General features: G+C 60.6%; 1 protein-coding gene across 25 annotated transcripts in view; it reads left to right on the top strand.

The window, feature by feature from the left end:
• Window positions 1-511: 511 nt before the first annotated feature.
• The window catches only part of FBRSL1 (fibrosin like 1), a 77,174-nt gene continuing 65,647 nt past the window's right edge, over window positions 512-12,038 (top strand). For 24 of the 25 annotated variants that reach the window (XR_011994612.1, XM_072722550.1, XM_072722549.1 and 21 more), the window contains exon 1: window positions 512-1,167. Coding sequence is in view for 23 of the 25 variants with exons in the window: in XM_072722550.1 (XP_072578651.1) it covers window positions 889-1,167 (279 nt within the window). In the remaining 2 variants the exon portion in view is untranslated. The remainder of the gene's footprint in view (window positions 1,168-12,038) is intronic. The other variant, XM_072722548.1, reaches the window with a different exon arrangement.

Raw genomic sequence — 12,038 nt, 5'->3', positions numbered from 1 at the left:
TCGGGCAGGGACGGTGCGTCCCCCCTGCACACACCCCCACGTGGGCAGGACTTGGAGGGTGTCGGAGACCGGGAACGCCTCCAGTGGGACCCCAGCCCAGCCCTGGCCCCCGCCCGCAGCTCGGGTGGACGCGGAGCGTGCCCGTCGCCCACGTGTCCGACGCGACTGAAGGACGGCAGACTCCTGGGTGCACCGCGCACCTCCCGCGCGGAGGGGCCGCAGCACAGGTGCGGGCTGAGGGGCGGGGACACGCGCGGCTCCCAGACTCCCCGGGGGGCGGAGCCTGCAGGCCGGGGGCGGGGCGCGGCGCGGCGCAGCGCGCAGGGGGCGGGGCCTCGGCGGGGCGCTGGAGGGCGTGTCCGGGGCGTGTCCAGGGCGTGGCCGAGCCGGGGCATGTTCGGCGACGTGCAGGAGGGGCGTGGCCGGGGCGGGGCCGGGGCGGGGCTTCGCCGCAGCGCCACTTCCTCTGGCGCTGGCTGCCGGGCGGAAGTACGTCAGTTGTTATCGGCTCCGGGCGCCGCCACTGCCGCCGTCGCCGTCTCAGCTAGAGCCTGAGCCTCCGGGCCACGGCGCCTCAGCCCGGGCCCCGCCGCCGCCGCCGCCGCCCCCCGCAGCGCATGAGGCGCGCCCCTGGGGCCGCGGCCGAGGGCCGCTGAGCGCAGGCCGCCCCGCCGATGCGCGCAGCCGCCCGCGTCGGGGCTCCCAGGCCGCACCGGGCCCAGGGCTGAGGGAGCCCGCGCGGCATGTCCGGCCCGGCCCGCCGCTCGCCGCCGCCCAGGGCCGGAGCCCGCGCGGCTCGCACCGAGCCCGGCGGAGCCGCGTAGCGCAGCGGCAGGGGCAGCGGGAGCGCGGGAGCCCGACGGCGCGGCTGCAAGGTCACTGCGCACCATGGAGGCCAAGGTCCGCCAGAGCCGGCGCTCGCGCGCGCAGAGGGACCGCGGCCGGCGCCGGGAGGCCGCTCGCGATGGCCGTGAGCTGAGCGCGTCGTCGGGCGACGAGGCCGAGCCCGGGCCCGGCAAGGAGAACGCGGGGCTGCCCCGCGCGCCCCCGCCCCGCGCCGCCGCCGCGCGCCCCCCGCGCCGCCGCCGCCGCGAGTCCAGCTCGCAGGAGGAGGAGGTCATCGACGGCTTCGCCATCGCCAGCTTCAGCACGCTCGAGGCCCTGGAGGTGGGTGGGGCGGCCGCCGCGGGGCCGCCGGCGGGGGGAGGTCTCCAGGCGGCGCCGCCGTGGGCCCCCGCGCCGCTCTCCGCGGGGTCTGCGCTCGGCCCGGGCGTGCTCGGGCGGTGGCGCCGCGGGCCACGGCGGGGGCGGGGCTGCAGTGGGTGCTCGGAGGTTCTTGTCGCCCTTCGGAGGTGTCCGCGCAGGCCGGGCTGGGCGCCGGGGGGACGGTCAGAGCCCTCCCGAGCACGCTTCACTGCTGCCTGGTAAGGAGGCCGAGCGTAGCGCCGGTCTGGCTGAGTTATCCCCGGCGGTGTCTGCTGAGCAAACACTGCCCCTCTTGCGTGAGCCCAGGTGAGTGGACAAGGAGGTGGGTACTGACGCTCACATTTGGCAAGTTGGATGGGTGGGGCGCCACTGTCCCCCAGAGCTGTAGAAACGCTGACCAGACCCCATAGTCCTGCCGGCGCCCGCCAGCATACCCCCGTCCAGGGTGCCCCGCATCGCTCACCCTGCATCACCACCATCCGCTGGGTTGGGGGTCCCAGAGATTGCTCGGTTAACAGCCCCCCTTCCTTTTCCTGGGGCTTGGGGGCTGGAGGCTGGGAATCCCTGGTTAGAGGCCAAGCTCTGGGGGTGGGGAAGTGCCTACGTGCAGGTCCCCACTGTGCACCCTCTCCTGAAGGTGTGCCAGGCCTGTGGAGAGCAGGGTCAGGTGCTGGTGGCCCAGGGACAGGTAGATGCATAGACGTGGGGCACTTGGCCGCCACCCGGCCCTCCACCGCAGCCCGGTCTTCTGTGTGTACACTTGGGGGGCCTGGTCGGCTTCCAGTCCAGGGGCTCCCCAGCTGAGACACTTGGGGCATGGGAAGGTGTGGATAAGTTCTGCACTGCAGCTTCTGAGCCTGCTTCCTCCAGCCACCTTCCACCTGTGTACCTGCCCTGCACCCTGCACATCCTCTTGTGTCACCATGTTAGCCTCTTGATGTCCTGCTGCCTCGGGCTCTCTGGACCTGCTGTCCCCTCTGCCAAGGTTGTTTGGAACCTTCGTGTCTCAGCACAGATGTTACTCAGGCCCTCCTCAGTGACCTGAAGCAGGACCCGCACCCACTCACCTGCTTTCCTTTCTGTCAGTGACCACTCTCCCTGAAGCCATCTAGTGATTTACACTCTCTTTGGGCTCTCTCCCCGGCAAAACTTGTAAGCTGGAAGAGAGCGGGCACCATGTCTGTCTTGTGTGCTCTGTGAGGTCCCCGTGCCCCATACGTGTTTGTGGAGTGAACGAGTGGGAGGAGAAACTCCTGTTGGGCAAGGCTGTGCCAGAAGTCACTGCACCCTGCTGAAGTAAGCTGTAGAACGCATGTGCTGCAGCAGCTTCAGTGTACTCCTGGCATCGGGGACACTCAAGAGGGCAGTCTTGGGCTCGGGGGCTTCTGCAGGCTCCCAGCAGCCCCATCAGATCATAGTGAGACTGAGTCTGCTCTCTGCCTGGTGTTCACACAGCCAAGTCACCACGCACCTTTTTCTGCACTACTGAGCCAGGGAGGGATTGACCTGCCCGGGAAAGTACGGGACTTCTGTACCAGTCATAATTTCTAGATTGGTTGACTCGTTTTTTTGCTGAAGTATAATGGTTTTCCCCAGAGTTCAGATAATTCATTAGGACATTGAGTGCCAGCATGCAGTGAACATGTACCCGACCAGGCACTGTTCTGACTCTGGTTGTCCTCAAACTCCACTGTACAGATGGGGACGCTGAGGCCCAGTGCCATGAATGTCAAGGCCCCAGCCTGCCCAGTATCAGCTCTGCCAGGGCTGCCATGGCACAGGGATGTAAACTGCTGCCATCCCCCAGGGCATAAACAACCAGTGTTAGGTGTCGACCTGCTCAGAATGTTTGAAGAGTGCCACTGTCCAAGAGTCCTCCTTACCTTTGTCCTGAGGATGCAGCCTGCCCCGTCCCCCATGCCCCAGGCAGGCCCCTGACCCCACTCTTCCAGCACCTCCCTGTGTTTTCTCCTAAGGGAAGACAAGTCCCTTCCTTGGGTGGCTAAGAGGATCCCAGGCCACCTCTGTGCGGTGCTGTGGACACATGCATGTGACAGTGGTGGTGTTGATGGAGGAGGGGGCTTCCAGGTCTGGCCGGGCTCCCAGTGTGTACAAGGCCCTGGGGATGGAGTTATCTCCATGGAGTTTTGGGTTGGACAGCTAGCGCTCAGCATCTGAGTTGGGGGTATGTCCCATGGGCAGGGGTTGCACATCAGAGCCCTGGTCCTCCCATCAGCTTTCTAACTGTTCCACAGAGTGGGAACAGTGAGCAGGTGGCAGTGGGACAGAGGTTCTGTGATTTGAGGGGGGGGGGGGACAACGACAGGGGCTGTCTTTCCTGTGACGCGTCTGTCTCCAGAGGTAATGGGAAGGCCCGTAAGGGGCAGGCCAGGGCAGAACTGAGGTCCTCTGACAGGGTCCTCCTGATCCTTCTTAATGGCAGAGGGACCCATTAGGCCATAGGTCAGGTTGTGCTAGCCCCTGGGTCCTCTGGGAGATCTGCTTTGCAGGCAAGAGCCTGGTGAGCCCAGCAGGCCTACTGTGCGCCTCCCAGCACTTCCCCTCAGGGGTGTCTGTGTGCCTGTGTACCAGTCTTTCCCCTCCATGCTCTAGGTAGTGCCTACCTCTTGAGAGAGTGTGTGCTACTAGTACCCAGTGGAAACCACCCTTCTGGTTTGGCATCTCTTTGATTCTTTGCTAATTTGCTTCAGAACAGCAAGACGCCTTGAGCTGGTTCAAAGATCAGTATCAGAGAAAAGATACATCCTGAAAAAATATTGAGTTCTGGCCTTGACCTTCAGTAACTGCCTTGGCCAGAGTATGCTATGCACGTATGTTTACTAGAAAGAAAGGGTTATTTCCCACCTCCATACGTGTGTCTAGGAGGCGTGTATCCAGGAGTAAAAAGTGAGAAGGAAGACACCCAAATTGTACACATGGTAATCGGTGACGTCCTTTTTCTAATTCTTTTTCCCACAATGACCGGTATGTGTTGCTTTGATAATCCATACAATGGGTTTCTGAAACTAGATGCAAGCTGCTGTGCCCAGCTGTGCTGGGAAACCTGCCCTGGCCTCCCCACGACCACATCAGCCAGTGAATGCTGTGTGGGCCGCCCAGCTTCTGATGCTGTCTGGGCATGTGCTGGGCATCTCTGCTGGAAGTAACCGAGTTCCCTCAGTCTTAAGATGCTGGGGCTGGGCTGGGGCCTTGTGGCAGGCGGTGGAGGCTACTCGAGTCCTGGTGGGAGGTGACCATATGGAGGGGCCAGAACTCCCCCCTCCCCCCGGGCCCATGCAGGGCACTCAGTGGTAGTGATTTCTCTGCAAGCTGGTGTTCAGTGTCCCCCTGAGCAAGGGGCACGCGATCATGCTAGGTCTGGTTGCTAGGGCCAGGAGTGTGGGGGGCTCAGGATGTGGCCCCATTGTCCATGTGCAAGAAGAGCCTGCATTGTTGGTCCCACCCTTGGGGACCTTGATCAGGGGGCTGTATGTGTGCCCAGCGCAGCCCTCCCATGAGGGGGACAGAGTAGTGTCCATGCCTACCAGCCAGAACACCTACTTCAGGTTGCCTGCTACACTCCAGATGGGAGACTGAGACTTGAGAGTGGGAGCACTTGCCTGCCTTCATGGCATGGAGGACAGCCCCGGGGCTAGGCTGGCTAGGCTGCCTAGGCTGCACAGCAGTTGATCTGCTCCCCCATTGCCCTGAGGGCTACTGCTGTGGGGGAGGCTGCTCCCTCCAAGGGGGACCCCTCAGGTCGGTGAAAGCAAAGCCATCACACAGCCTCCTCTGCCCCCTTGCCTGGGCAGCAGCTGTTTGCTAACAGTGAAGTAGGAGCCTGGACTGGGCTCCTGCTGTGCGGGTCAGCACCTTCCTGAGGGAAGATGTGTCGTGGGAACAGTGGTGACATTGACAGCTGCTGCTCAGGGCGCTGTCCTCACATGCCCACTCAGTAGATGAGGAAACAAGCTCGGGGGTGGGGGGCAGAGTTCTCATCTGGGATCCACACACCACAGCACTAGACGACAGAAATCTCATGAGTCTTCACCCAAATGTCAGTCACATCTTCTGGATGCTCTTTGGGAAGAATCGGGGCTTGAGAAGAGGGGACAGTGGTCTCTGTAGCATCTAAAGGGATGGTCTTCCCTTTGCTGCCCTGGGCCAGCTGTCTGACCTCTGGGGAAAGGCTACCCCTCTGAGCATTGTGGGCATCAGTGACAGTCTGCAGAGCCTGTGGCATCCACGGGCTGGGAGGGGTCTGGTCTGTCACTGTACACCTGTCACGGTGCTAATGCCACGGTGAACACTCACACAGTATGGCACAGCACAGTGGAGGTGGCCATGGTCTTCCCAGTGGGTGGTGGCCCTGTGTGTCTGCTGGCCAACTTGTTGTCCCTGTCCCCTCCACCCCCTGCAGGGCACAGGTGAGGGTCTCAAGCCCTAGGCTGGTGAGCAGGGGCTGTTTCCTGGGCTCCATCACCCCAGCCCACTCCCTTGCTCCTCTTTGGCTGGGGATCATGTACACAGTACTTGTGGCTTCTGGGCCTCGGTTTCTCTGTCTGTCTTGCCCACTGTGCCTTAGCATCTGTGATGTGTGGGACTGATGGTGGCAGAGGTAGCAGCCTCAAGTCTCCCCACTCCTACCCTTCTACTAGGGACCTAGAGGCTATACTCCCCAGTCTGGGCCAGGAGGCACCCCAGTGGCAGGCCACAGCCCTCCTTCCCCCTGCCCTCTCTGAGTTTCTAGACAGTGTCAGGTGCACAGCATATGTGTGTGTGTGTGTGTGTGTGTGTGTGTGTGTGTAAGGTCCATGCCCCAGGTATGTGTGCACATGTGTCCATACACGTGTAGATCTCTGTATATGTCTATGCTTTAGACCTCATCTGGGGCAGCAGCTCTGTGGCCTGGACAGAGCAGAGGATGGGCCTGCATGTGGCCCCTTGGTCACACATGGTGAAACCCCATCCTGGGCCTCGTGCCCTTTCTCCATTGTCCACGGCCTGCTGCAGGACAGTCCCTTCCCATACATACCTCCAACCCAGTGGGCAGCAAATGCTCATGAATTCACAGAACTGGTCCCTGTCCGCACCACCCCCTTAGCTTCTTGGGCCTGTCACTGTTCTAAACTTGCAGCTTAGTAACCCTGCCTGCAGTGGCCCCCTCCAGGCCCCCCAGCCTCTCACTTCTGTAGCTCCAGCTACATCTAGGTCCCCTCCCTCTCCTCCCACTCCCCCCCACCCTGAGAATCCTCAGACATACACATGGGCACACTTCTGGCCCTTGCTAACTGCTCTCTCTTCTGCCCATAGGACTCTTTCCACAGTGTCAGGGACTCACTCTCTGGTCACATAACTTCCTTCCCCAGCAGGGAGTCTTCCACCCCTGTGTCTGGGCTACCACCAGCCCCTCTTGGCTTGTCCTCTGTTCCTTGTCATGTCTGTGTGTCCCCGTCGTCGTCGTCCCCCCCCCCCCCCCACCATGAGGACTTGGGCAGTGTGGGTTTACTCGCTGACGTCTCCCCACCTGGCACTTCCTTGTACACATGCTTGTTTCCAGAGAGAAGCTCCCAGACCTGGGCCTGGGGGGCCTACGGTGGTGTGCTGTTCACATTGATACGCGGAGACACAGTCATCCGTGAGCTGCGGCACCAGGCCTGTTCCTGCTGAGGGTCCATGTGATGGCCCACTTGTCCGCCTCACACCTCGGTCGCTCTGCCTTCTGATAGGTCGCTGCAGTGTGGTGCCCAGGCACAAGCAGGTTCCCTTCTCAGTTTGGATACTTGCCCAGTGGAGTCTCCAGGTTTCCCATTGGCTGCTGTGGCGTCTGCCAGGAACATAGCATTGTCACTGCTCATCTCCCTTCTTGTTTTGTGGCCTCTGTCAGCAGCTCTACCCCCGTCCTTTCCAGGGGGCCTCCTGCTTCCCCTGGCCTCAGCACGGCTGTATGTGACCTTTCACGTGGACATGGTGTCCCTCCTGGAAAGTGTCTGGACTGGCACCAGAAGTGAGCAATGGGCCTTACTCGCACCCCTATGTGATGATTATCATCCTTCTTTGGACCCGGTGATGTCAAGCTGTCTCTGAATTCCAGGTCATGTTGGCAGTCATGTGTCAGATTGCTTTGTGGATATTTTAGTTGGGTTTTTAGCCCTGTATTCTTTTTTTTTAAGAGATCTTATTTATTTATTCATGATAGACAGAGAGAGAGGGGCAGAGACACAGGCAGAGAGGGAAGCAGGCTCCATACCGGGAGCCCGATGTGGGACTCGATCCCAGGACTCCAGGATCACGCCCTGGACCGAAGGCAGGCGCTAAACCACTGAGCCACCCAGGGATCCCCTAGCCCTGTATTCTCATATAAAATTAGTCTGAGATTGTCTTGTGTCTGTTGCATGTTCTCTTGTGCTCTGGAACAGTCCGAATGGCACAGGAATCGTTAGCTCCTCTCCACACTTGGGGTCCTGGTGTTCCAGCTTCATTTGCTGGTGGCCAGTTAGAGACCCCAGTCAGCTCCATTTGTGGCGGGGAGGCAGGCAATGAGTATGGGGTCCATGGGACCCGCTTCTGGAAGTAGAGTTAGCAGGGTGCCCCCCCACCCCCACCCCCTAGGCCCCAGCCCTGAGCAGGCTGGTCTGGGACAGTTGCCGCCGAGCAGGGCTACCTGTGAGTTGGCAGGGGGTGAGGCCTTGGGCTCTGTTCGCCTGTATTCTGTTCAGGTGGACAGTAGCTGCCTTCTGGAGGAAGGACCCTGGAGTCTGGAAGCCACTCCCACCGTGGGCTTGGGCATGTCATATTCTCAGGGAAGCCAGAGTGGCAACAGCTGCACAGCCACTGGGCATGGCACCTGCTGGGAGCCACCATCATCCTGGCCTTGACTCCTGTGGTTCACATGCTATACATGGAGCTCCCAGGGGTGGGGGCTGTGGCCAGCCCTGTTAGGGAACCGGGGGTAAGCCGAGGCACCAGGCTTTTGCTGACTGCCCGAGGTGGAAGTGTAGCTGTGTTCATGGTCACCTGCCCATGCTCCTTTGCTGAGAACCCCTAGGTGCACCCTCCCAGAAGCCTGGGCAGCCAGACCGTGACCCAGTCAGCGCTCTCCAGTGCTGGGTTAGATAACCCTTCCTTTGTGCAGCTTGTGGCATCCCCCTCTTACCTGGACCATTGCTCAGGATGTCTTCTCATTGCTTCTTGTCCACTGGGGCTCAGGCAGTGGTTGCCCCAGGGCAGGGCAGGCTCACATATTGGGGCGCGTTAGGCCTTTAGAAGTGACCAGTGGCTCACAGGGAGTGACTGATCACTGAGCATTTATTGAGTGCCAGTTATGTGCCAGACCCTGTGCCAGCCACCGTGTTGGCTCCAGACAGGATGCAGATTGGTAACTAGACTGGCGAGTGCCAGAAAGGAGATTGAAGGCTCGGCATGAGGCTGTGTAGGCTGGGCAGGTGCTGGGAGGTGCCCACAGGGATTAGCCCAGGAGGATGGCAAGGCTAGGTGGGACATCTGGATTGAGAGGCCTGCAGAAGGTTGAGGAGGTGACCAGGTTAGGGCCCCAAGGGCACTCGAGGCACTGTCTCCCTTGGGAGCCAGAATCTGAATCCCATGTGGAATTGAATGCTTTGGGGGCTCTGGGCAAACATGATACCTGCTTCCAGCTCCATATGGAGATTGTTCTGGTGCCCTGGTTTGCCCAAGTAGCTAAAGGAAGAAAACTCACCAACGAGTTACCAGCCTTATTCAGCTCACCAGGACTCTGTGTACCGGGCTTCTGTTTGAAGCTGCATGTAGGGTAGAGCTGGTTCCGAACCCTGGTACCCAGCCTAGCATGTGTAGACCATCCCTGCCTGTCTTACACAGTGTGTGTGTGTGTGTGTGTGTGTGTGTGTGCGCACCATGTGTGGGGCCTGGGGGATGCCTGTGTCCCTGTAGAGGAGGGATCCCCTGGCAGAGAGGCCAGGCTGGCCTGGCAGGGCATATCCATGCCCTCCCCGCACCCTTCCGTGCCCAGCTGTCCAGCTTCGACTCTGCCTAGTGAGGCATTTCAGTGATCCCTGGCTCTGCTTCTACTGGAGCAGTTGTTTGGGGTGGGTGCTCTCCCTGGACTCTACACAGGGGGCAGGCGCGGCACCATACACACACACTGACCCAACTGCAGGCGCCTGTGGGCCCCAGACACGGGAGGGTACTCTGGAGAGAGCAGGGTATCAGGTAGTTACAGGGCGCAGAGCAGCCATCTGGGTGGGGCGCCTGAGTTGCCCCATCGAAGGGCCCACCACTGGTACCCCTTTGACAAGGAGGACCCGGAGGCCACAACCCACTGTGATGTGCAGGGATGCTGAAAGTCAGACCTAGAGCCTCCACATGGCCCCTCGGGATCTGCTCTGACCCCTCACCCCAACCCCGCCTACTGGTCCTCAGATCCCAGCCAGCCTCTAGCTAATCCTCAGCCACACTGTTGCACCTGCTGTGTGGCTCACACTCAGTACCTGGCTCCACCTGTAGTTCCAGTGGGTCTTTCTCAGGGATTCGTGTAGCCCTGTCTCCTGGATAAAGTGAGGGGCCCCAGTCTGTCACCCATGGAATGAGCTCATGTTCTCCATGAGGCCTGGCCCTGCCCACCCTGTCATCTGGGGCCCTGGGCACTCCTTCCTCAGGCCTTCCCACTGCTGTGCCCATCCCGTCTTCCAGAGCAGGCTCAGGGTGCTTCTGAGCCTCCCCCTGCTCCTGGCCAGCTGAAGAGGACAGTGAAGTGAGGGAGCCTAGGCCAGACACCTGGTTAGATCCACTTCTCTTCCTCACCATGTGGCCTCTGTCTCTTCTGGGCCTTACTTTCCTCATCTGGGGAGTGGGGGTGATGAGCTGGAAGTGCCTGCCACATGCTCCTGTCTCCCTCCCCCTTCCCTTTCCAGTGCTTTTTCCTGAGCTAACCCTGAGGTTGGATCTCAGTCCCCCACCGGAGGACAACACAGGCCGGGGATGCTTCAGCCACAGTGGGCCTGGCTTCTGGCCTCCCTGGGCAGTCCCCTCCGTGTGTGATAACTGAGCAGCAGCCATGCAGGTCCCAGAGACTGAGGGGGAGTTTGTAGAGCAGCGAGCCTGAGGCCAGCCCTGGCAGTCACAGGCGAGTGTCTGGCATGCCCTCTGTATGTAGAGGGGCTGGGAGGGGCTTGGACAGGGGCCGAGACAGCAGTTGTGAACCTCAAGATTCCAGTCGAGTGTGGATTAGAGGGCTGCCTGGGTAGGCAATACAGGGTCACAGTGTGAAGTCACAGTGGACATGGGAGGATGTGTCCATGCTCTGCAGACCTGGGCAGGGGGCCTGGAATGGGGCCTGGTTGCCTCTTTGCCTCAGGCTCCGTGCCTTTGTCTGGAGCACCTGTCGTCATCATCATCTGTCTAACTTATCCCAGACCATAGGGTGGGGGTCCTGTGTTTCCAGGTGACCTCTTCTGCCCCAGCAAGCGCTCAGCATGTGCTGCAGCCTTGATGGACATGTAAAGGAATGAGTGTTCCAGAGCCACGGAAGGGGAGGATATCTGCTAGCAGGCTGAGCACCAGGTGTGACAAAGGTGTGGTGGTTCTGCTGAGGCTGTCCTGGACTGACTCCCCAACTCCCGGGTCTTTGACCATCTGCCCTCAAGCCATACTGGTCCTGCCAGGTGCTCCAGTGCATGGAGCACAGTATAGGGGGGCACTCAGGAGCAGGGGTGCTGAGGGGGAGCTCAGTGAGTGGGCCTGGTGCACAAGGCTGATTCCAGAAGGTTCTGGGGCAACTGAGGTGTCAGCAAGGCCTTCAGAGGATCGTCTTCGAGGGTGGCATTAGCTTTGGGTAGCCACAGCCTGGTGGGTTGAAGAACCTCTTGGGCAGGATGCCTTACCTTCCATGGAGGGACAGCAGGTGGGCTGTTTGGGAGGAGTAGATGATGGGGAGTCCTCCTGGTGTGGGTATGAGCTTAGGAGGGGACAGGCCAGGGAGGAGGCACCTGGATATGCTCTCAGGCCAGGGTAGGGACCACTGGGTGCAGGTTTCCTGCAGGGACTTTCCAGGGCCAGCTCAGAGTCAGTCTGACTCTCGAACAGTGGTCAGCAGCAGGTGTCAGAGGCACCCTAGGCTTTGTTGCACCTGGACATGGGCTCTCTCATCCCACTCTGCTGCCATCCTGCCCTCAGCTCCCTGGGACTCTAGGGGAGGTTGTCGAGATAGGGGAAGTGCTGCTGTGGTTCACAGGACACCCCCCCTCCTGTTTCTCTGTCACTTCCCCATCGTTAGCACTACACTTCCCACACCCAGGGAGCCCTCTTGGTCCCAGACAGATAAGGATAGTTGGTCAACTCTGGGGTGGGGGGTATGTGTCCCAGTCGCTGGTGGGCAGTGGACAAGCTGCCTCCTTCCTAGCTGGGGTGGGAGAGGTGGTCCCTGCCCTCTGGGTTGGAGCTTGGTAGGTCATAGCACAAAGGGTAGTGAGAACATGGGGCTGGGTTTTACTCAGGGGTGAGCTGGGGTGAAGTTTGAGTCAAATCTTGCAGGTGAAGGAGAGTGAGCCACATAGATACCAGGGTAAAGGGAGCCACTGTGCCAAGGCCCTGGGGCAGATGGGTGCAGAAGGGCTTCCAGGTGGGTGATGACGGCCTGTCAGGTGAGTGGAATTTGGCCTGAGCTTCTGGAACAGGGAGAGCTGTTGACAGAACCGTCAGCCTGCAAGGTCTGCTGGGGGCTCCTGTGTCCCAGAGGTTCTGGGAGACAGGCAGCCCCAGCCATGCAACAGGGAGGTAAGGTCAGGTGGGCCGGTCCTTCCACCCGACCAAGGAAGTGCCCATGCTTGGCAGTGAGG

This window comes from Vulpes vulpes, chromosome 10 (genome assembly GCF_048418805.1).
Source record: "Vulpes vulpes isolate BD-2025 chromosome 10, VulVul3, whole genome shotgun sequence".
Classification (NCBI taxonomy): domain Eukaryota; kingdom Metazoa; phylum Chordata; class Mammalia; order Carnivora; family Canidae; genus Vulpes; species Vulpes vulpes.
The sequence above is the reverse complement of the archived record's forward strand: the minus strand, read 5'-3'. Positions and strand labels throughout refer to the sequence as shown.